Below are 22,784 nucleotides of genomic sequence, written 5' to 3'. Positions count from 1 at the left end.
TGTAATAATGATGTTTAATATGTCAGTTTAGAAGAGAGCTAAAGGATGTTATAGAATTGTTAACTTAAGGATAATATAATTTAAGACAGAATATAATTATTGTATTGTAAACCCTGTGTGTAGCTCTGGGAAGTCGGGGGGAAGGGAGGGGGGTGGGGAAGGGTGGGGTATGAGGGAGGTGGGGAGTTATATTGTAAAATTTTAAAAATTTTCAATAAAATAAAATAAAGAAGATCCAGAACAGAATCCTGAAGAGGTGGTGGATAGGCTCCACCAGTCAGCGGAGAGGAGGCCGAAGAAGCGTCCAGACAAGGCCCCAGCATCTCCCCGGTGTTTCGGGTGTGGAGGACGCCACAAGCACGCTGACTGCAGATTACGCTCCGCCATTTGCCGGGCATGTGGCAGGCAAGGCCACATTGCCTCCGTCTGTTTGGGTCGCCAGAAAGTCCAGCCTCAGGAAGAATTGCTTCAGAAAGGTACCAGGGTCCCTAGCCAACACAGGGTGGGTTTCTGCGCGTTGCGCAGGAGCATTTTAAGGACAGGAACACATAAGCCACTTTTTAAAAAGCTTCACATTGATGTGAAGTTGCAGGGGTTCCCTTATCGATGGAGTTGGACACAGGGTCCGCTCTATCGATCATTTCTCATGACACCTTCAAAAGGATTTGCAGCAGTAGTGGCCTACGAGTAAAACTCAGGCCATCGAACTTAATTCTCACTGACTTCTAGAATTCCAGAGTCAGCGTGAAGGGGGAGGCCACGCTCAAGGTGCAGCGTAAGGCTTTTGAAGGCCTACTAGATGTGATGGTAGTTGGGGGTGATCGCACGAGTCTCATTGGACTCGATTGGTTCGAGGCTCTTGGAATCCAAGTGACTGGGCTTCACAGCATGCAAACGTCAGGACTTGCAGAAGTCTGCAAGGAGTTTGCTGATGTGTTTAGCCCAGAGCTTGGCTCATACAAGGGGCCTCCCATTGCCTTACGTTTAGACCCAGCTATCACACCCATTAGGATTAAGCCTTAGAAGGGTGCCTTTTGCTCTCAAAAGCAAAATTGATGCAGAGCTGGACAAGCTGCTCCAGCAGGGCATTTTAGAACCTGTGGACTCTAGTCCATGGGAAACCCCCATTGTAACGCCTCTGAAGGCTAATGGAGAAGTCCAAATTTGTGCGGACTATAAATGTACACTGAACAAAGTGCTGCAACAGCATGCATATCCAGTGCCTGTGGTGAGCCACATTCTGGCCTCCCTCAAAAGGGGACAAATTTTTGCAAAACTCGATTTGGCACAGGCCTACCAACAGTTACCTGTTGATGAGGCAACCGCTGAGACACAAACAATTGTAACGCATCGGGGAGCCTTTAAGGTCAAAAGACTGCAGTTTGGGGTTAATGTAGCCCCTGGCATCTTCCAAAGTGTAATGGAGTGCACGCTCTGTGGTATTCCTGGGGTCTGCCCCTACTTCGATGATGTCCTCATTGCTGGGGAGTCATCTCTAAACTTAGCTGAAAGATTAAGGGCTGTCTTGCTTCGTTTCCGCCAAGCGGGTCTGAAGCTGAAGCAAGATAAATGTAAAATTGGAGTCACTTTCACTGAATTCTTAGGCTTCAGAATTGATGCTCAAGGCATCCATCCTGCTGAATCCAAGCTCCAAGCAATTCAGCAGGCCCCAAGTCCCAAGTCCAAAAGCGAACTTCAGGCTTTTCTGGGACTCTTAAACTTTTATCATGCATTCCTTCCCCACAAGGCTGCAGTGGCTGAGCCGTTACACCGGCTCTTGGATAAACAGGCTCCATGGCAGTGGACAAAGGTCCATGAAAGGAGTTTCAATGAGGTTAAGGCCTTGCTCTCTTCAAATGCGGTCTTAGCACATTTCAATGAGCAATTGCCAGTGTGCATCGCATGTGATGCATCCCCTTATGGGGTGGGAGCAGTACTTAGTCACTTGAAGGCTGATGGGACACAAGTCCCTGTGGCCTACTATTCAAGGACTCTGTCATCTGCAGAGCGTAATTACGCCCAGATTGACAGAGAAGCCTTGGCCATAGTGGCTGGCATAAAGAAATTTCATGATTTCTTATATGGCCGCCACTTCACGGTCTATACAGACCATAAGCCTCTGCTGGGTTTGTTTACCACAAACAAGCAAACCCCTCACATAATATCTCCTAGAATGCTGAGATGGTCTATTTTCCTGTCAGCATATGACTACACACTGATTCACAAACCTGGGAAAGAAATGGGCCATGCAGATGGCCTCAGCAGATTACCTCTACAAAAGATAGAGGCGGATCCTGCCCCTGCTATTCACATCCTCTCCATTCAGGAGTTGCCTGAATCTCCCCTCAATGCTAGGGACGTGACTCCAGAAACTGCCACTTACATGCGCGCTGACATGGGTGTTGTCAGGATGGCCTGACACGTGTCCAGGTACCGAGTTTCAAAGCTTCTGGCAAAGGAAGTACGAGCTTTCCACTTTCAAAGAGTGCCTTTTATGGGGTAGCAGGGTAGTCATCCCAGCCTCATTGAGGACTAGAGTCTTGATCTCTCTGCATGAGGGACAACCGGGTATAGTCCGGATGAAAGCGCTTGCGCGCAGCCATCTCTGGTGGCCTGGGTTCGATAAAGCCATTGAGGCCCAGGTTCACGAGTGCCTCAGGCCCCTGTACACAGGTGGGAGGAAACACAAGCCCCTTGGTCAAGGGTACATATAGATTACGCTGGGCCCTTTCAGGGGCAATTCTTCCTTCTCCTCGTTGACAGCCATTCCAAGTGGCTATAGGTGGTGCCTGTTTCCTCCACTACTACTGCTAGGATCATCCAGGTGTTGAGAGGAATCTTCGCCTCCCATGGACTTCCAGATGTCCTGGTCTCAGACAATGGCCCCCAATTCACTTCTTCTGAGTTTCAGGTTTTTCTACAGGCCAACTTGATCCGGCATGCAACTTCAGCACCGTTTCATCCATCTTCCAAAGGCCAGGCAGAGAGGATGGTGCGCACAACCAAAGATGCTCTCAAGAGAATCACTTACGGCAGCTGGCATCACAGGTTAGCTGATTTCCTTCTTTCATAACGCACACCTTGCACAGCCACAGGAAAGAGCCCAGCAGAACTCCGCTGGGGTCACCGCCTCATCACGAAACTGGACAGGTTGTACCCAGACCAGGTGGCTTCACAGGTGTCACAGCCGCGGGCACCTAGGAGACTACAGGTGGGCAATCCGGCCTAGGCAAGGAACTATGGACCTGGACATCTCTGGGTCACAGCAGTGGTATGCAAGGTCTCTGGGCCGCTGTCATACGAAGTGGCCTTGGATGATGGGCGCGTCATCCGACGTCACATAGACCAACTGTGCTGGAGGCTTCCCAGCAACACTTCCGCTCCTGGCTCTGCTCTCGGGGGGGAGGAGGACCATAATCACAATTCTGGACCACAGTCTCCCCGCTCTAGCGGTTCTTCACACGCTGCTGCACATGTTCCAGTGGCAGAAAGGGGGCATTCGCACACTTCAGCTATTGCTCCAGACAGGGAGTCTCCAGAAAGGGGGTTTGCCATGGAAGCGGCTCCTGACTCTGGCACCTCCGGCACATACACGGGGGCTATGGGTTATTGGGGCACATCAGCCACTCAGGCCACTCCAGCTGCTGGTCTTGGGCTCGAGGGACAGTGCTCCCAAGAGAAGTCCATTGTGGACTTGGGGAATTCCCCCTCCCCCAAAGAACCCTGGCTTAGATTTAGAGGATCCAGCCAGTCAGCAGCTGGGTGGGTCACCTGGGTCTTTGGGGCATCAAAGCCCTGGTCTGCCTAGCCTGGCAGGCGAGCTGGCAGGCCAGGCACACACACCAGCCATAAGAAGGTCACAGCGGGCCAAGGGTCCACCTAAACATCTTAAAGACTATGTGAAGTTTCTGTCTAGCACAAGGGAATCTTACCTTCAAATTGCAGAGCAAACACTCAAACAAAGGGGTGCTACACCTCAAGGTATTAAGCATTGTGATTATATTCTTGTACATATTAAACAATGGATGAGTGGTCTGCCTGTGTGCAGGCATGATGTATAACAACAACAACAACCTGCCAATTGAACACATGTATGTGTGCTGCTATAACGATAAGGGTACTTATTGTTTTATCTAGGGGGGAGGGGTGTTATGTCCTGGGCCTGCTGAATCATTCAGCAGGCTCAGAAATGTTGCAAAGGGTCCTGGGCAAACCACAAGGCTGCCCGGGACCAGACTGGCTGTCTCCAGCCTTGCGCACATGCGCAAGGCGCGAAAACAGCCTTGCATTCATTGGCTGACGCTGGCCTTTGCAAGGACACTTATAAAAGGCCTACGCGCCATTTTTTCTGTTGCTGCTTGTTGGTGAATGAATAAAGACTTGCTGTTCACACTACTCGTTTCCTTGCAATGCCTTTAACCCGCGAATTTAATAGTGGTAATGAGTGCTCCCGCCATGCCATTACTCTGCTCATCAGATTCCACTTAAACAGAGCAGTGTTTCTCATGCACCTCTTGAACAGAACCCTAAACTGAGGGAAGGGCTGTTCTGATGCTCCCAAGAGCAGGCCCAGTCCTCCTCCTGCGCTGCATATCTGCCCCTCGCCTGGGCAGGACCACCCCTTCTTATCTGACAACCAAGCGGCCTGCTTCCCCACCTGCTGTAGGTCTTGATTCTGCCGTTGGAATGGATTTTCCGGCCATTCTTCAGCCAGGATATCTTGGGTGTTGGAATGCCTTCTGCCTGGCAGGCAAAACGGGCTGTGCCAGCTCGGGGCCTGGTCAAGCTCTCTGGCCACTCCACAAAAGCAGGGGGGGCTGCAACAAACAGAAAGCGGGATCCATTTCGCCTTCTCCCTTTCTAAAACACTCTCAACCAGTATTTCAAACTGTACATCCCTGGGACCCAGGCCTATTTCTTACAGATGCTCCTCAGAAAGCCTGATCCACCTATGCCCAAGGAAGCCTGTGCAACCACCTTTGCCACAGAATTTGGCTTGAAAGCCCATCCTGGATCCCCTCTCCTGGGCCTCTCCGGCCCGTTAGCAGAAGAGATTCTGGGGCCCCACCCTGCCCAGAGCTAAATCTCCTCCAATTCTCTCCTCACCTAGCACCAGTAGTGTTGCCATTGCAGTGGTGAAGTTGCGTGTGCCAGGGATTGTAGCACGGCAAATGTACACACCAGAATGTTGTACCTTCACATCCGAGATCATGAGGTTCCCATTTCCAAGCACCCGTGTGTTGAAAACATCGATGGACTTGTGGTCTGTTTTGAGAGAGACATTTCAGACGTCTGCCTCGGTTTGTGGTGATTCCCACCCCAGGCTGCCTTTTCCCCTCTAAAATCTCTGTGAAGTGGAATCCCAGGCATCCATGTCAGACCCCTGGAGAAATGCCAGCAGACCTCTAACTCCCCTGATAGCAAAGGCTCTGATTCATGGCCTTGATCACTTCCCCATTGAACAGCCTGCTACTCCTGCTTCTGATGCTGTGTGCATCAGGACACACAAGGACTGCACAACCAGCTGATCTTGCAATGTCGAGAAGCATTTAGCAAAAGATAAGCAGTTTTTAGCTTTCTATCCCTAATGAACTCTTTTCAGTTAGCATGGATGGCGTGGGAGCTTCTGCCACAAGTGACACTGAGATGCCCACCAGCTGGGAAAAGCTGGCCATGCCTACTATCTGCCAGAAACGACCATTCTCTCCAATGCAATCTTTCCTTTCCAACTTTAGGGGCATCGACTGAGAACTTCAAAGGGACAATTTCCCTTTTCACATGCCAACCTGTGAGCAGCAACAATGAGTATGGCTCACTCAAAAGGGTTTTTCCACTTATTTTCCCTCATGCAGCCTGCAAGTAGTAACACCTTTCATTTCCCCACAGCTGGAAGCCAAAGAGCCACTGTGGACAGTCTACAACTCACCAAGGCGACTCCAGGACACAACTGGTTTTGGATTCCCAATGGCCACACATTCAAAGATGACTGTTTGGTGGAGAGAAGCTGTCATATTTTGGGGACCAGCTATAATGGACGGCTTATGGAAGAGCTTTGTATTGGTAGCTATTAAAAAAAAGCATACAACAGAAATGTGTTGTCCACACACATCAAATACGAATAATTTTACGTCTTAGAAATGAAATTATGGAGGGAAGCACTTTGGTGAAGATCCTTTTTCACCTGATATGCCAGGACTCTGAACATCACTGTTTGCTGGCAGCAATGTTCGAAAAGTACCAAGATTTTCTGGATACCTGGAACAACAGTGAGTGTTGCTTCGCCACTCCTCCGCCGGCCAACAACTGTTGTAGCAACACAACGGTAACTTCCTGCATCTTTTTGCTCAACACTATAGATCTGTAGCACTCCAGATGGCAGCACAGTTATCCTGGAAGGAGAGAATGGCAGTAGGAAAGAAAGTCCATCTATGCTTCCCGGGGACCTGGCTTCCCCTCCCTGCCAGGGGCCCTGCAAGCCAGCTGGGTTACTTTGGAAGGGGACCCAGGGGCCACCCCCACTGCTGGAATAGTTCAGACTGGGGAGGCCGCAAAAAGGAATCAACATTTTGGAAGGCAGAATCGTGTTCTGAAGTTGCACACAAAGCATGGCCACATTTTCTCAGCACTGGCCTCAAATGTCACCCTTTCTTTTGTTTTCTCAAAACCAAAATAAGAAACATCTGTCTGAAACTCGCAACTGCACCTTGTGAATGGTGCTGCTCTTGCACTTCAGCAAGATTGGAGAGTCACCCCACGGCCAAGACAGGTGGCAGATTCAGGCCCAAGGAGAGACCCGCTACAGGACAGGTTGAAAGGGAGACGCCCCATGTCCCACCCTCTGAGATTTAGAGGGGCCTAGGAGAAACCCTAAAACCTTACCTGTCCATCTCCATTAGCAGTGCCGTCCCATTCACCTCCCAGGTGATGATGGCCGGAGGATGGGCCGGGATTTTGCAGGCAAATCTAGCCACACCCCCTTCCTGGACCTCCGTGGGGAGAGGCTGGACTTCAAAAGCAGAGAGGGCTGCAAGGAGAGGGAAGAGGAGAGGCTGAGTCCCAATGGGGAAGGGCCGACCTCCACATTTCAGTGCATTTAAGAAAGGCCAGCAGCACAACGTACCTGGTTAGCTTGCGGTGACAGGAGTCCCAGGAGCCCTTTGCCTCCCCTGCCCTGCCAGGAGCCTTATCAGCACAGCTAAGTTGTGCCTCAATAAACTCCAGTGCTGCTGATAAGAGGGAGCCTTATCAGCAAGGTCCTCCTGGGGTCAACTGAGCAGGCAGGAGCCGCTTTGCCTGCCTGGAGTCTCTCTGGCTTCTTTGCTGGACAACCAACTTGTTTGCCCTCTTGGTAAAGAAATGCACCAGCCCTCCACAGTAAAGAAACACAAAACTACAGTTGCAGTGCAACTCAATTACAGAGAAACCCCAATGCCCTCCCAGGAAATTCTGGTCTCTGGTCTCTTCACAAAACAGGTGTTGTGTGTTAGAGCAGCCCAGCATTAGAGACAGAAGGATCCCCTTTTCCCATCATGGAAGGGCTGCAAGCCCCCCCCCTCCACCCTCCTTTCTCCTATTACCACTGCACAGAGAAAATTGACCCTTTAAGTAAGCATCGCATTACTCTCATTGAGAGTCACTAAGAGAGTGCCATGAAAGAACATCTCCTATGACAGAGCAAAGGAGGGGTGCTTGCCTTGGAACCCCTCTCCCCATCCAGCAGTGCAGAAGTCCAAGAGGGCTCTGGTCCAGAAGGGCTGCCCATGCACAGCATCGCCTTGGTATTACCGGCACTCCAGAAATTGTCAGCGGAAGGAGGGTTGTGCAGCATCTCCAACGCATCTCTCTCTCTCTCTCATATGCACAGACACACAGGAAGCACCCAGCTATGGTAGAACCAGCCTTCTGAAAGGAAGGCAGCTTGGAACCATCATGGAGCAGGAGGTAAGTCTAAGGGCGATGGCTATCATGTGGGAGTGGAGCTGGCTAGGCAACCAAAGGGGACGATATACCAGAAGAGCACCCTGGGAAGCAAGGACTCTGCGAAGACCCCCCCTCCCTTCCGCCCAGATTGCTCTACTGTAGCACAGTTGCCAGAAGTGTGAATGGTGTGTGTGTGTATGCTGAGAAACACATGGATCAAAGCATGACAGACTGGTTTTTCAGCATTGTGTTTTCCTTGGAGAGGTGTAGAGGCATAAATCCGTCTTGCTGGAGAGACGGACACAAAGCTTTCCTGGATAAAGAGGAAGGGGCATTCCAGATGCAGTAATGAGGGAGGTCCCAACCATCTGTCTCTCCTGCAAGGCCCTATTTGTCACCCCTTAGCAGAGGCTGCTCCACACAGGTCTCACAGCCACAGGGGGGCTGATGCACAAGAAGCAGGGCAAGCTCCGGGGTGCCACCCACCAAATAAAATAAAGGAGCTGTGCCCAAGGGATACCAATGGGGGGGGGTTCCTTGACACAGTCCCCAGAGCCCCCTCAGGGACCCCCGTGTGGCAAATACTGGCTCCAACAGCAATGTGTAAAAGGGAGGGGATTTTGAGCCCCCATATCTACTGTCACCCTCTACAGAAGCTGAAAAGCCAGCTAGCCACTGAGGTCCTAGGGCCAAACCTAAAAAGAGAGGAGCCCACAGAGCCAGGCAGAGCTGGCCTGCTGACCGGTGGGGTTGGTCCCCCCCAGGGCCTTGTTCCTGCACAGCAAAGTGAGCAAAGCTCCCCCCATCACAGCCTTTCATGGGCTGACTTCTTCCAAATGGCCAGAATCCAACAACTCCCCCCCCCCATCAAGGGCTCATGGTCAGGGAAGGCAGAAAGGGTCTGGTCCCACAGATCACCTGTTCCCCACACCAGGCTTTGCAGTACTGCAGGCTAACTCACTGCTCACTGCCAGCAGTTCAATCCTGACCAGCTCAAGGTTGACTGAGCCTTCCACCCTTCCAAGGTCGGTAAAATGAGAACCCAGATTGTTGGGAGCAAGATACTGACCCTGTAAATCACCCAGAGAGTGCTGTAAAACACTCTGAACCAGTATATAAGTCTAAGTGCTATTGCTATTGCTATCCTTTGGAAGGGAAGGGCAGGAAGCATCCAGTGCCTGCCAGAATAGGCATGTAGGTAGGCTTTCAACGGGAGAACATCTCCTGGGTGACCTTTCCATGCAAGCAAAGCAGAGCAAGATGTGCAGGGGGCCTGGGGAGGGGTGGGCAGATTCAGGGGGCAGCATTTCTGCAGGGTTGGCCTCCATGCAAAAGAACAGAGGACAGGGAGCACTGCCCTCTTGAAATCCAAACCGACCATCTCTTTGTAGAACTGGAGAAAAGGAGGCCCACCCTAAATCTTCTTTGACAGCAGGCCAAGCTGGGCAGGGCCCTGGCGACCCCGAGCAACCCCCTCCTCTGCATCGCCCCTCCTCTTCTGAGCAGATGAATAGCCTTCCTCAGCAATGTCTCCCCCCCCAACAAAAGAATGTGAATCTGGGCACTGGAGGAAAGTGAGGTCAGCTGCTCCTGCTGCTGCGCTGGCTGGAGCAGGACAAGTAGCTGCCTGGCACTTCCAATTGTGGCCTGAGCTTCCAGAGGTTGGCTGGGAACCCTGGCAACGCTCCCCCTGGCCCATGGGAATGCTGGGCGCACTGATGTCCCAGTGGGCTCTGTGTGGCCAGGCAACTTTTGTCTCCTGAAACCAGACCAGCAATTGGGGGTGAGGTGGGGACTTTAAGCCAAGAAACCCTCCTCAAAGAACACAGTTTTAGTTGGTTTTAGTTGCAAGCACATTCGTTTTGCCTGTGCATACATTAGGGTCTAATTAAAACTGGCCCTTCCTTTGATCTAGGAAGGAACGAGGTTTGTGTTGATATTGCAAGGGCTGAAGAGTAAACTAAGATAAGCCTTAATGGGGATGAAGAAGCAACCTTTTTGCAATGTTCTGAAGCAACCAGTTAGAAATTTCCTGCCCTGCCTCTTGCAGTGGGAATTGCTCCTGTCCAGAGCACCTATCAGCCAATAGCCTAAGCTAGGAGTCCCCAACCCCTGGTCTGTGGATCAGTACCGGGCCGCAGCATGCCAGCAACCGGTCCACACAATCAAGCAAAGCCCCGTCCGTGGGATGCAGGCAGCACACAAAACCACGCACCCTCCGGTCCGCAGAAAAACCTGAGAACCGGTCCCTAGTGCTCAAAAGGTTGGGGACCTCTGGCCTAAGCAACACCTTCAACTCAGCAGCCTTGTTCATTTCTGTCATTTGCCTCCAAAAGGTTTTGAATTAAGGTTCTCGATCTCCAAACTCAAACATCTACAAGCAAATCAGGAATATTTTTCCTTCCTTCAGGGTAACCCGAATTTTGGATTTATAATAAGGAACACATTTTTTTCAGTTTGGGAAACTGAAAGACAACTTCATACTTCTCGAGGACAGAGGTCTCCAACCTTCCTCAGTTGGCGGATCGGAGGGAAAGGGAGGGGGAAGCATTTTACACATGCTAGCACCACCCCATTTTCGCTGTGTGGTGCCCCATTTTTGCTACACGGTACCCAGTTTGCACCGCAGCAGACTAGCGTGAGTGAGGGTGAGTGCACGCACACCGGCCAGCAGGCCACGGCCCATAGGTTAGGGACCCCTGCTCTAGGAAACTACAGAATTGGAGGTACAAAGGCTGCTGCTGAAATGAGGATACCGGACAAGGAGAGCTTTTGTTGGGGGGGGGGCTCTTCTCCCAACTGCCCTCCCAGTGGAGGATAGGCACCTGTCTTCTTTAGGCAGCCCCTCGTTTACAATAAAGGAGGGACATTTTAAAGATCCCGCAGCACCAAACCATAAGGAAGGATCCCACATCTCCACTGGGTTCTCCATCTGAATGGGAGGGTCCATGTGGGCTCCTGGACAGAAAGCTCTGACCTTTGACCTGGGTTTGGGGTAGCAAAAAATTTGCTCACAAATGTGCAACTGGGCAGCAGAAACCAATCCCCAATCCCTCCTTCACAGGGCAGATAGAAAAGACCCCCAGGGCTGTTCCAAGGGCTGCGCCTCCTCATCTTCTTTTTTGCTCAGGGACAGATGGGGTCAACTCCCTTTACAGAGCTGCCTGCTTAGATGCTCCACTCCACTCTGCTCTACCCAAACCTCAAAAGCAGCTTCTTCAGGAAGGACCATGGGGCGCACCCCGAACCCTGTCAAGCTGCACCCCCACGAAGATACAGAGATGCACACAACCTGTGAAGGAGTCGAGAGGTGGAGAATATCCTTCACCGAGCCTTGTGCCAAATGGGTGGAGCAAATCTTCAGAAAATCTTTCCCCGCATTCTGCATCATTGTCCTTGGGTGCCACTTGGGAGATGCCCGCTCCTTCTGTCACCTTTCCAGCCCGATGCCATATTCTAGATCCCCAGAAGGCCAAAGGCAACGAGGCCCAGCGTGGTGCCTATCAGTTCCTTCATGCAACCTTAAAGGGTCCTTTGCGGCTTGCGCTTGGGCCAAAAGCAGGCATACAGACCCCCCCCCAGCAGCCAAACTGTTCCCCAGCCAATGGGAGAGAGGCCAGAAATGTTTCAAAGGCGGCTCTCTCACAGGAGCCTAGAGGGGCTTTCCCTGGGCCAGACCAGGAGCTTGTAAGCAAAGTCCATCCTCATGTGGGAGCCCAGCAGTTCCTCCCTGACATATTTTGCCTCTTGTCTTTTTTTCACAGAATATTGTAAAGGAGGAAGCTCACAACAGCTGCCCTTCCCTTGTCTTGCAAGGGCGCTCATTGCCACTAGCGACTGAAAAAAGAAAACAACCCTAAAGTGTTTAACACATCTTAGCACAAAGTAAACACCAGCTGTCACCCAATCTAAGAATCTCTCTGCTGTTCTCCCAAAAGGGGACCATCCCGAGGCTCTGAAGACGTCCAGGCAAAGAGCCGTTCTCTGCTTAGCAGCTGGGCCTTCAGGGGCCGACACCAGCCCTATAAATGATGTCCAGGAAAGACTTTCTACCTGGAACAGCTCATCCCCATGCGGCAGCTAAGGCTCCCAGCCATCCTCCCCAGATGTGGGAACCTGCCACTCAGGTCCATTTGCTCTCCTCCTCCAGAAAGACAGCCAAACCACTCACTGCTCCCTGACAAATGCTCCAAGACAACCCTCTGTGCCAAATAATTGACACAAAGAGTGGCAGCCCAACAGCTGAGCTGACACCGCTCACAACTGCTGGAGTTCATCTCCCATGCTGCTCCACTATGGCTCACTAGCTACAACAGCTGGTTGCACACAACGCTCTGAGCCCAGCACATACCACCTGACAGCAGATTGTCACGAAGCAACGAAATAGTGGAACTTCTTGCTTGGGACAGAAAATGCCAGCAGCTTCCCAACTGGGTAACCCTGGACAAGAGAAGCAATTTCCAACAGCCCTCATAACGTTGCAAACAAGATGGTGCTTAGGAAAATGAAAGACAGAATCCTCAAAAGTCTGGCTGATCACATGGGGCGGCACATGTCAAGTCTGCCATAAATCCAATCAGGCTGGAATTTCTGCTACACTTAAGGCTGCTTCTTTCTGAAGAACACCAGAACAGCCAGAACTTCTCGCTTGGTCCTGATGGCTTTTGATCCACTCCTGACAGCTTTGCCTCCATGGTAGCCAGAGAAATTGGCACCTTCTTTGGCAAAGTCCAGGACTCAAAGGAGATCCCGTGGACCAGCAGATCTGCCTTTATCCCCACCTTCCAGCAGGCAAGCCTGCAGCATCCGATGCCACTTGCTAACAGGTTTTGCATATTGACCCAGCAGTGCAATGTACAGCTCTGAAGGGGTTAATGAGGAACATTTGTTCCTCATTTTGCTTGGGTGTTAGGACGTGCCTGCCATGGCAAGGAGCCCATTCACAAGATCCATGTGGGGGGGGGGGGTTAGCCCAAATTAGATTTGAAGATGCTATACTCTCCTTGCCATTGAGCCCAACACTCCTCTTTTGTATGGGCAGCTGCTTCACCTTCTCTTCCCAGCACTGGTTTTCATTCTTTCTTCAGCTTCTTATTCTTTGGGAGTCAAGTCAAAAACTCAGCATTGGGGCTCACTGCACAATGGGCACAACTGTCACAGGCAGAAAGCCTTCGCTTCTTCCCATCCCTCTGTTGACTGCAGCTGAGCACCCAAAACAGACAACCCGTTGACTGGGTCTTTACTTAGGTGAAGATGACTAGTTATAAGGTTGGAAGTAATCAATCCCAGTTTAAAGCTGGGCCAGCAAAGCCACCCAAGAAAAACAGTGCCAAATTGAAGCCAAGGTAACTGCTGGGGGGCTTCTGCAGATGGTGGGCAGAAACTGTCAACCCAACCCCTAGCTTGCCTTCAGACATGCCCCTTGATGACTGACGCCCTGGTCCTGTGGGGAACCAAAAGGCCCAGCTGTTAAACAGGGAAATGGGTCAAGGAACTCCTTTTGGCCCTTGCAGGAAGCCAACAAATGCAGAGGAGACAGAATCCCAGGAACTCACAAGGCAACCCGAGGAGCAGTGGGAACCATTCTCATCCGGTGAAAATAAGCTATGGGAGGATCTTTTTGTCTTTCAGCCTTACTCTTGTTCCACCACCCAGACTAACCAGGATCTGTTTATGCAAACCAGAAGCCAGGGACAAATCCTGGGTTAGTCTTCTGCAGTTAACATGTGTGTTAGAGGAATGTTTAACTAGGCAAACTTATCCTTATGGAAACTAATCGAGAGAAGCAACCTAGAACTAAGGAGAAACTTCCTGACAGTTAGAACAATTAACCAATGGAACAACCTGCCTCCAGAAGCGGTGAATGCTCCAACACGGGAAGTTCTTAAGAAGAGACTGGACAGCCATTTGTCCGAAATGGTATAGGGTTTCCTGCCTGAGCAGTGGGTTGGACTAGATGACCTCCAAGGTCCCTTCCAACATCATCATCATTATCATTACTGGTGCCCGAGGCCAGACCAAAGGAGGCAACCCACCCCCACTCCTGGGCCCGTCTCAGACAAACCTTCATGTTATTGTTTCTTTCATTTACTTATATCACACTTTTTACAAATAACTCAAGGCGGCAAGCACCTCCAGCACATCTTCCTCCCCGTTTGCCCCATAACAGCAACCCTGACAGGCAAGTTGGGCTGAGAGAGAGTAAAATGTTGTCATTTCTACACCTGTGAACAGGAATTGCAAAGCCATTTAGAAATGTAGTAAAAATAAATGAATCTGACAATTTCAAGCATCTCTTCCTCTATCTGATAAACAGCTGTTTTGAAATAATTTCAAAAGAGTTTGCAATGTTCAGTGGGCCGGATTCTTGTTTAGGCTGAGTCCTGCCTGCTGAAATCCCAGGGCACAGGGCGGGGGCTGGCCTCAACAATGCCAGGGCACAGGGCAGGGGCTGGCCACTCGCCTCCTCTTAGTTAACAGGGCAGGCAGAGCCAGGGCTGGCCTCAACTTCAAACAAGCGGCTGGTTTAATCTTCTTCCATCTTCTTCTGATGATATTATCATTTTACCCTCACTTGGTGCCTCACAAAGAATATGTAGAGGAGGAACCTTCCCCCCCCTCAATTATCCTGTTGTGTATTAGAAGCTACAATTACCCCCCCCCCATGCTATTAGCTTTGGCCCAGTTACTATCTTATCTTTGGAATCCTCTGTAAAAGGGGAAGGTGAGGACTGCTGAAGAAGCAGTCTAGATGCGAGACCCATTCTTTCCTGCACCCAGGGACTCAGGGGGCCCAAGCCAGCCCTCATGGCCTCTGCAGAGACCTTGCCATCCGCTTTGATGGTCTCTCAAGATAAGGTGGGGGGTTGTGGCAGGGGGGAGACTGCTGCACACATTCGGACCCTGCATTCCTCAGGAACAATTCAGGACAATCACTGACTTTGCAGAGGAGTTGACATGAAAAGCTCCAGCCTGTGAATGAGGTCATCTGTTCTTTATCACAAGGGTAAACCTCATCCTGGTCAGTTTCTAACCTTTTAACCCAGTGAATTCTTAATTTGCACATGAATAATGGAATGGTTGCAGAGAGTGCAACAAAACGCCACTTCCTGGCTAATTTTCTAGGCTTCTTCTAAGTTGGGTCTTAAACTCTATGGCAGATTAAAGTGTTAAATTTCCAAAGGCAGCACCCAGAATTGCACTCTGAAACCCAAGGCACAGCTAAAAGGCCTAAACAAGGAGGGGGGGCACCCCCCATGTTTCCCCAGAGGAAGGGAAGAGCAGGAAGGCCCCTCCTTCACCCACTGAGGATGTGGGGGTTCAGCTTAGCTACAAAGAAGAAAGTTGTTTTGTTCTTCAAGGCTGTAAAGCCATTAAAGACCAGGGAAAACTCTTTCCTCTCAGCACAAAACGCTGGGAATTCACTCACCCATCCCCCAAAGACCCTTGCAGCAGACAACAGGTAACGTAGCTTAATTCCCATCTACTTAGAAAGTTTCAGCCTTCTCGTGTTAATTGTAGAAGTTACGAGCATCAAAGTTTGGACATGCAATATTTTAAGCACAAAACAAAAAGACTGTTCAAAACATTCAAACACTATCAGCCTTCTCATGTTCAGGAAGAGTGCTTTTATCATCAGATGCGGAGCTCCAAATTGCTTAGAAATAATAAGAAGTCGCAACAATGCAACACCCCCTGCTTGATGTCCTACAGACATACCTAGGAGAAGGACTCCCACAGCTGTAGGACATCAATCAAGTCCAAGGCAGAAGACCTCAGGGAACAAAGCTGCCAAGCACAGCTGGAGAATGCCAAGAAGGCTGTGGGCACAGGGAGGCAAGTGGACTTTGGAGTTGGCCAACTGACACCCCAAATGTGTCCTATTGTGCACTTGCCTTCCCTGGTGCCTCTGAAAAGCTGAGGCAAAAGTCGGGAGGGGGTCTCCTTTATGCTCTCTCTCAAGTACAGTGTGCTGCTGCTCCCCATCACTGAACACACCACATACAGTCACCCCAATAACATATTTTCTCAGTTCCTGAAAGCATAGAATAAATGTCCTTTCACCCCAGACTTCTCCCCCAGCCACTACTAGGTTTAGTAGAAGCAGCTCCCAGGGAAGATCCTACTGAAGAAGAGACACCCCCTCCCTGAAAAAACCAGCTCTGTTGCCAGATCAAAGAGGGAGATGTTGCTGCTGGACCTTCCCTTCATCAACACCTTCCCCCTTTCCGGCCTGACACTGCCATGCTGATGGCAGGAAGGATGCCCCCCTGCTGCCCCATGATGGACTCTGCTGCACTGCTTGGAAGGAGGGTGCTGGGTGAAGAGTCCTTCCTCCAAGCATTGGCATGCTTACCCGTGTGCCCTTCGGGCAAAGAGCTCCCTGGTCATGGAGCAGCTGGGGGAAACGATCTGCTGGAGGGCACAAAGGAATTCCCAAGATTGTTTCCTGCAACTCCTTTTGAGACACAAAGCAAACAGGGTAGCAAACACAACCATAAAACAGTGCCTTAGGACTGCTCTGCCGGAAGAGTGTGCAACCGCCATACCTAGTTTATTTCTTGAATTATTCTGCACCACCACTTGGAAATAGGGAATACCTTTAAGCTGAAAATGTAATTAGAATAAAGACCAGGCATGTAAAAACAGTCCTGCAGCAATGGGGTTGCAGGCTCAATACAGCATTTCTTGCAACAACAAACAGGCAGATTTTACCCAGAGATCCTGAAGGCATCTTTGGTCTCATCCACCTCATCTGCCTTACAGACAAGCAGAGAAAATGCAGGAAGATTGAGAAGTTAACCTATCACAAGATCTTAGCCATTCTTTCGTGGAAGCACCAAGTTGCTTAACCAGCAAAGGATATCTCAAAGGACCATTCTGCTTTTCACAGCTTGTGGGAAGGGGCAGAGAAACATTTTGTGGCCAAGCATGGTCTTCCCAAAAGTCAGCAGGGGCCTCTTTTCTGCCCTGGAGCCAGCCAGCCAGCCAGCCTGCCAAGGAGTTCTCTCCTCTTCAACGGCTCAGCAATAGAGGCAGAGGCTCAAATGCTTTGAAAGTGCCACACGATGCCAATAAATCAACAAATACTGACTGACCACAATACTTTGGAGAGTTTTTAAAATCAATTTGTGGAATAAGCCACAAGCCATGATTCAGAGATCACAAGCCAGGGTTCACACAACTTATTTAGTTACAAAAAGCCAACTGTGGAAGCACAGCATAATCTTCCAGGTGCTTAAAAACTAAGCAGCCTCCCATGTCATCAACTATGGGAGCCAAACTTGCTGCCTCATGGAGGGGAAGCAGCTGTTGCCTCCACCTAGAAGAAGCAAAGGTGGGTGGCATGGAGGAGAAGGCCCAGCCACTCTCAGAGCATGGAACACACCTGCTTTTTCAAAGCATCCAGGACCAGAGCCTCCCTGATGTGCTGGAACTGGCCATCAAAGGAAACTTACTTGCAAACGTGAGATGCGCTTTCTGGCTGAGAACAGCACCGTGTTTATTCAGGGCCAAGCACTGATAGACTCCTTCATCCAGCCTTTCGCCTGGCTTGCTGCTCTCCAGCTCACAGATGTATAAAGAGCCATTGGACAGAGAGTGGATCTGTTCATTTTCAGAAACTTTAACCCCATTTCTGAGCCATGTGATGGTGATGGGGACCTCACCACGTGCTAGGCAGTCAAAAACCACGGCTTGCTTTCTGGCAACAGTCACATCTTGAGGCTCTTTCACGAAAAACAGTTCACTAAAGCTCTTTATCCCTAAGAGAGCAAGAAAAGGAAAATGTGAGCAGGAAAATGCTCTTTTTGCCAGAGGCCTTTTATTCTGTTTTCAGCCAAACATCAGGTGCCACATCTTGGCCCACAGAATTGAGCAGCCTCCCTCCCTCTCTCCGGGGCAGGCAGGGGCATCTGGGGGGCAGGAAGAGGGCTGGGCCTTCTGCGGCCCCCCAAAGCTTCTCCTCCCCGTCAGGACCCTCGGCAACATCGAGCGGCAGAACGGGCGATCCACAGCCAGTCGCACCTTGGGCTGCCCTGGAGGGGCCTTCAGGGCGAGGGAGGCGCAGGGCGGCCCGGCAGCTTCTGAAAAGCGGCGCCTTCTGGTGGGGGGGACCAAGCCCACGCCGCAAGCAGGGCCGCCCGCCCGAGCTTCCTTTGTGGAAGGACAAGTTGGGGCGCGGGGCGACCCGCCGGAGAGACTTTGCGGGCGGAGCGTGCAGCCAGCCAAAAGCACGTACCGCTCTCAGCGAGCCCAGGCGGCCGAGGCCCGATGCTTCGCGAAACGCGGCAGGGACCGGGCGACAGCGGGCGGGCGGCGCTCTGGGCTGCCCGGATCAGCAGGAGCTCCAGCAGGAGCGCGCTCTACCCGTCGGGGCTCGCCAAGTGCCGCTCGCTCCCGCCAGAGCGCACGTGCGCCCAGCGAGCCGGCTCGCGAGCAGCGGCCGCGGCCTCGCCTCCCGTGGGCGGCTGCCGGAACCGGGCCAGATGCCCGGCGCCTGGCCGGGAAGAGACTCACCTGGGAGGGCGGCCAGCAGGAGGAGGGCGGCTCCGGCGGCGAGGTCAAGGCTCCGGCGGGGCGCCATTTAGCAGCAAGCAACCGCGGGCTCTTCGGGCATCGCCCTACCCGGCCGGCCAGCCGCGCGCCCCCCGCGCTCCACGGGCCGAATGGCTTCCCTGGCGCGGCCGGCCCCTTTCTCCTCTCCGGCCGCGCCCGGACACAGAGCGGGGGCTGGCGCGCGCGGTCAGACGGCCACACAAAAGCGGGGAGGGGCGCTGCGAGGCCGCCGGAGCAGGGCAAGCCGGGCCGGGCGGAGGGCGCGAGGCTCCCCGGACGCGCCGCGGTCCGGCGCCACTTTTGCGCCACTCGCCATTGGCCCTCGGCGCGGCCGGGGAGGGGCGAGCGACCCCCTGATCGCCCCTCCCCCCGAGGCCGGAGCAGGCACCTGAGGTCAGAGGCGCCGAGCGGGAGGCGCGTCCCCGCTGTCGGCCGCGCGCACTCGCCGCCTTTCCCTGTCCGGCCTCGCATCGTTTGAAGGGCGGCGGGAGGCGACGCGCGAAAAGCCCCCCGGCGGAGTCGCCGGGTCCACTGAGGGCGAGAACGGGCGCGACGGCCGCTCGCTCCTCCGACGCCCTGCCGGTTTACAACGCGGCTTCGGGGACCTCGAAAGCTCCGCCATCCGCCCGGTTTGTTCCTGAACCCTCAATGGGCCTCCCCTCCCCGGGAGTTCTGCGGCTCCCGCAGCTTGGCCTCCCCCCCCCGCCCCGCATTGGAGCGGCTTTTCCCTGGCCCGAACATGACCGAGCGGGCGGGGGAACGAGGCCGCACCTGGGCTGAGCCCGTCAGGCGCCTCCAAACCCCACTGAATGCGGGGGGGTGAATGCGGGGGGGGGGGAAGCGGCGAGAGGGCTCAGCACAAGTAAGTGCAACAAGTCGCGGTGTTGTGTACCCGCTGATTCGAGGGCCGGTGCCCCGCAGGGCATCTTTAGGTCATTCTGGGCAGCTGAACGGGGGAAAGTCCTCCGTTTCCTGCGGTGGCTAGAGACGCTCGGAGCGTATCGAAGGCGCCAGCCCGGCCTTGCTAGTCTGCCCCACTTCACCTTCTGCTCCCTTTGTGGTGAGCAACGTTTTGCACAACAGCGACAAGCAGCTACGCGACGGCAGCTCAAGTATTTAAGGGCCCAAGGAAGCCCAGCTTGAGGCAGCGCTCTCGGCGCCGCTGTACTTGCAAGCCGGGGCGGCTTCCTTGGTCTCCTCCGCTGGGTCGTTCGCAGCCTTTTGTTCTTTAACCTCCTCCCTGAGGGTAACGAACCCTTCCGCTGAAAAGTCTGTGGAGATTCTCAATCCTCCAGGTTATGGTTATGGGCCCAAAGGGGCTTTTCCAAAAGGCTTGGGGGTTTTTTTCGTTGAAAACGTTTCGCTTCTCATCCAACAAGTTTCTTCAGTTCTTAGACGAGAAGCGAAACGTTTTCAAAGACAAAAAACAAGAAAGTCCAATTGCCTCTGAAAAGCACCTTTGGGGTTTCGGCTGACATTGAATGTTGTAGAGTAGAGCAGGATTGGTAGATCTAAAACTCCCCAACATACATGCAACCTGTTGCTTTGGGAATAGGCGTGGTTCCGTGGGTTTCAGGTGCCCCCTTCTGGGCTGGACTGAGCAGATCAGGTGGCACTGCTTGGATGCCCTCTGCCCTCTTCTGGAAAAGGGGAGGAATTGCAAAGATCTTGGCTTTGGGAATTCCAGCATCACCCTTGGACTGGGGAATCGGCTGATATTAAGTGCCTTGAATAAAAGTCTGTGGAGATTCTCAATCATCCTGGTCATTGTTGTCCCAAAGATGCTTTTCACATCTACCCTGCCTACTTCTTTTCCTCAGCTCAACCTTCTCTACTTTGCGGGAACAGGAGGGGTGCCCTTGAAGGAAGGTTGGGGGCTCCACAGCAGAACCAAGGAGGAAGAGGCCAAGACACATTGCAATTAAGCCTCATCATTAGCAACAGCATTTGGGACCCATAGTGCCTTGGAGCACTCTCTTGAGGGGTTTACAATGTCAGCATTATTTGCATTTTGCCTCCAACAATCTGAGTCCTCATTTTACCAACCTCTCCACCAACCTCAGGATGGGAGGCTGAGTAAGCCGTGTGCCCTGTCAGGATCAAACTCCAGGCTGTGGACAGAGTTTGCCTACAATACTGCACTTTAACCACTGCTTCCAGGGCTCCTGGTGGACATGACTGATAAAACTAGAACATATTGAACAATTTCCACTTTTGCCTACATTTCCACTTGGAAACAATGTTCTCTGCAGCAGATAGCAACCTCAGCTTGCCCACCCCTTCACCCAGTATCACATCCTTTGGGCTGCAATGTTCCGAGGCTGTGGTCTCTCCATCCTCATGCCAAACCTGGCCCAGCCATGGTGATCTCTCCCCTTGGGAATGAGGGGCTCTTCGTAGGCCTGTGGAAGTCTTCCTGGGGCTTCCTCTTTGGCGGCCTCCCTCCAGCACTTTCTTGGGGATTGCCTAATGAGGCCCACAGGTGGGAGGCCATAGGAATTGTCACCCTAAGCCATGGCCAAAGCTTCCCATGGAGAGCTGGCCCACACACAAGCCTGCCATGGCTGTCTTCCCACCCATCTGCCCCACACTCCCCCATGGCAGCATCACTGAGTTGGAGTTGTTACCATTAAAAGAGCCCCCGAAGACCAGCTGTCACTTCCCCCTTCCTGCCACTTTGCTGAAACCAGGACTCCCCCTTGAACCCCATGGCTACAAGGTCTCTCCGTCCAGCCCAGCTCACCTCCAATGCCACTTTTCCAGGGGGCTGAGGGGAGGGGAGATGCAGGTGTATCTCTCTCAGCCCAGGGTCCTCGCCCTTTCCCAGAGAAGCGCTAGGGTCGGAGGGACAGCGCCAGGCAGCCTGTGCCCAGGCCAGGAGAGCCTGCAGAGCCCCCCCTCCTTCCCCAGGCCAAGCAAGAATGGAGACCCCTGAGCTCCCAAGAACTTGCTTCTGGAGTCGAGCTTCATAGAAAATGTTTTATTGTTCCTGAAAACATTAAAAAACAAATGTTGAGCACTTCCAATAAAAAAAATGAACTGAAATGCTACGCGGCAAGACCTATCCACTGTCCTTTAGCGGTCCAACAGACAACAAAACACTCCTCGAAAGCTGGATGACTGGGGGAGGGGAGTTCATGGAGGGTCCAGGCGCGCCAGGAGTGGCTTCTTCACCCAGACATTGGGCACATGGCACGGCTGGGCACACGGCTGCCTTCGCCCACTTGGGGAAGAAGCAGCGTCTGGCTGAGGATAACCTTGAGCCTGGCAGGATTGTGAAGCGAGAGGGCAACTCCCCGCGCCAGTCTGGTTGCGCAGAACCGGCCCTGATCCAGCGCAGGGGAGGGAGCGATGGTGGGTGGTGACTGACAGGAGTCTAACTAGCACAAACGAGGCAAGCCGAGAGAACACTGCATGCATGTGGGTGAGGATGCACCAAGAGGTGAGGCAAACACAGACTTTTCCTGCTGTAAAATTCTCAGGTAAGAGAATAAGAGGAGATGTATCTCACTGAGATAATTTTGCTACATAAGACAAGCAACCTTTCCTTCGGGGACACCCTGCCTTTCTTGGTAGAGGAACAGCCCAAAACATCCTCAAACATTGGCTCGCCTTGGCTGCCTTGATCCCAGGGAAGGGGGCTGCCGGCTGGGCCACAAGGACAACACGGAGACCTGGTTCCAGCAGTGCTTAGCCTACCAGGAAAGGCAGCCAAGGAGAGTGAGTGGATGACCCCCGAGCCCTGGCTGTCTCTAGCACCATTAGGAGGACGGTGCTGGGAGGGGGGGAACCCCTTCACCCTGAAACTCATACTTGGGCCCAGCAGCTCCCCTGCCAGTGTGCTTCAAAGCACTGCCAGGAAAAGGAGCCAAATGCCAGCTATACTATTGCTGGAAAGGAAACTGAAGTGTTTGTTTCTCTCGCTGAGGGCGAGTTTGGGCTCTGCAAAGGTGCCTGAATTTGAGCACAGGAAGCCCACTGCTTATGCCCAGCCACCCCAGCGACTCCACCTCTATGTATCCCATAGAACAGCCCCACAACTACTACTTGAGTGGTGTGTGTGTGTGTGTGTGTGTGTGTGTGTGTAACTCTACAAGAACAATATGCCCAGCAGTGTGGGTCACTGTGCCTGGGGCATCCTGGGAAAAGCTGAGGCTTCCTCCCTGGCTGAGGTCCACACAGAAACAAGTGGCCCCAGCAACGTTTATGTGCTTGTACAAGAGCAGATTCTCATGGCTGCAGTGGCTTCAAAAGATGCACCTTTATGTGGGAATAAAACCTGAACAAGCTAGCTGAGACAGACCTTC

At 52.5% G+C, this 22,784-nt stretch overlaps 1 protein-coding gene across 1 annotated transcript in view; it reads right to left on the bottom strand.

Moving 5' to 3' along the window:
• Nucleotides 1-18,505, bottom strand: part of PRTG (protogenin) — a 58,699-nt gene extending 40,194 nt beyond the window's left edge. Inside the window, exons 1-7 of the mRNA XM_015810990.1 lie at nt 18,439-18,505; nt 17,379-17,684; nt 6,880-7,024; nt 6,256-6,389; nt 5,927-6,064; nt 5,107-5,265; nt 4,658-4,817 (exon numbers count right to left, since the gene is read on the bottom strand). Of these exons, the coding sequence (XP_015666476.1) occupies nt 4,658-4,817; nt 5,107-5,265; nt 5,927-6,064; nt 6,256-6,389; nt 6,880-7,024; nt 17,379-17,684; nt 18,439-18,505 (1,109 nt within the window). The remainder of the gene's footprint in view (nt 1-4,657; nt 4,818-5,106; nt 5,266-5,926; nt 6,065-6,255; nt 6,390-6,879; nt 7,025-17,378; nt 17,685-18,438) is intronic.
• Nucleotides 18,506-22,784: the final 4,279 nt, after the last annotated feature.

This window comes from Protobothrops mucrosquamatus, unplaced genomic scaffold, assembly GCF_001527695.2.
Source record: "Protobothrops mucrosquamatus isolate PMUCROS unplaced genomic scaffold, P.Mucros_1.0 scaffold27, whole genome shotgun sequence".
NCBI classification, from domain to species: domain Eukaryota; kingdom Metazoa; phylum Chordata; class Lepidosauria; order Squamata; family Viperidae; genus Protobothrops; species Protobothrops mucrosquamatus.
The sequence above is the reverse complement of the archived record's forward strand: the minus strand, read 5'-3'. Positions and strand labels throughout refer to the sequence as shown.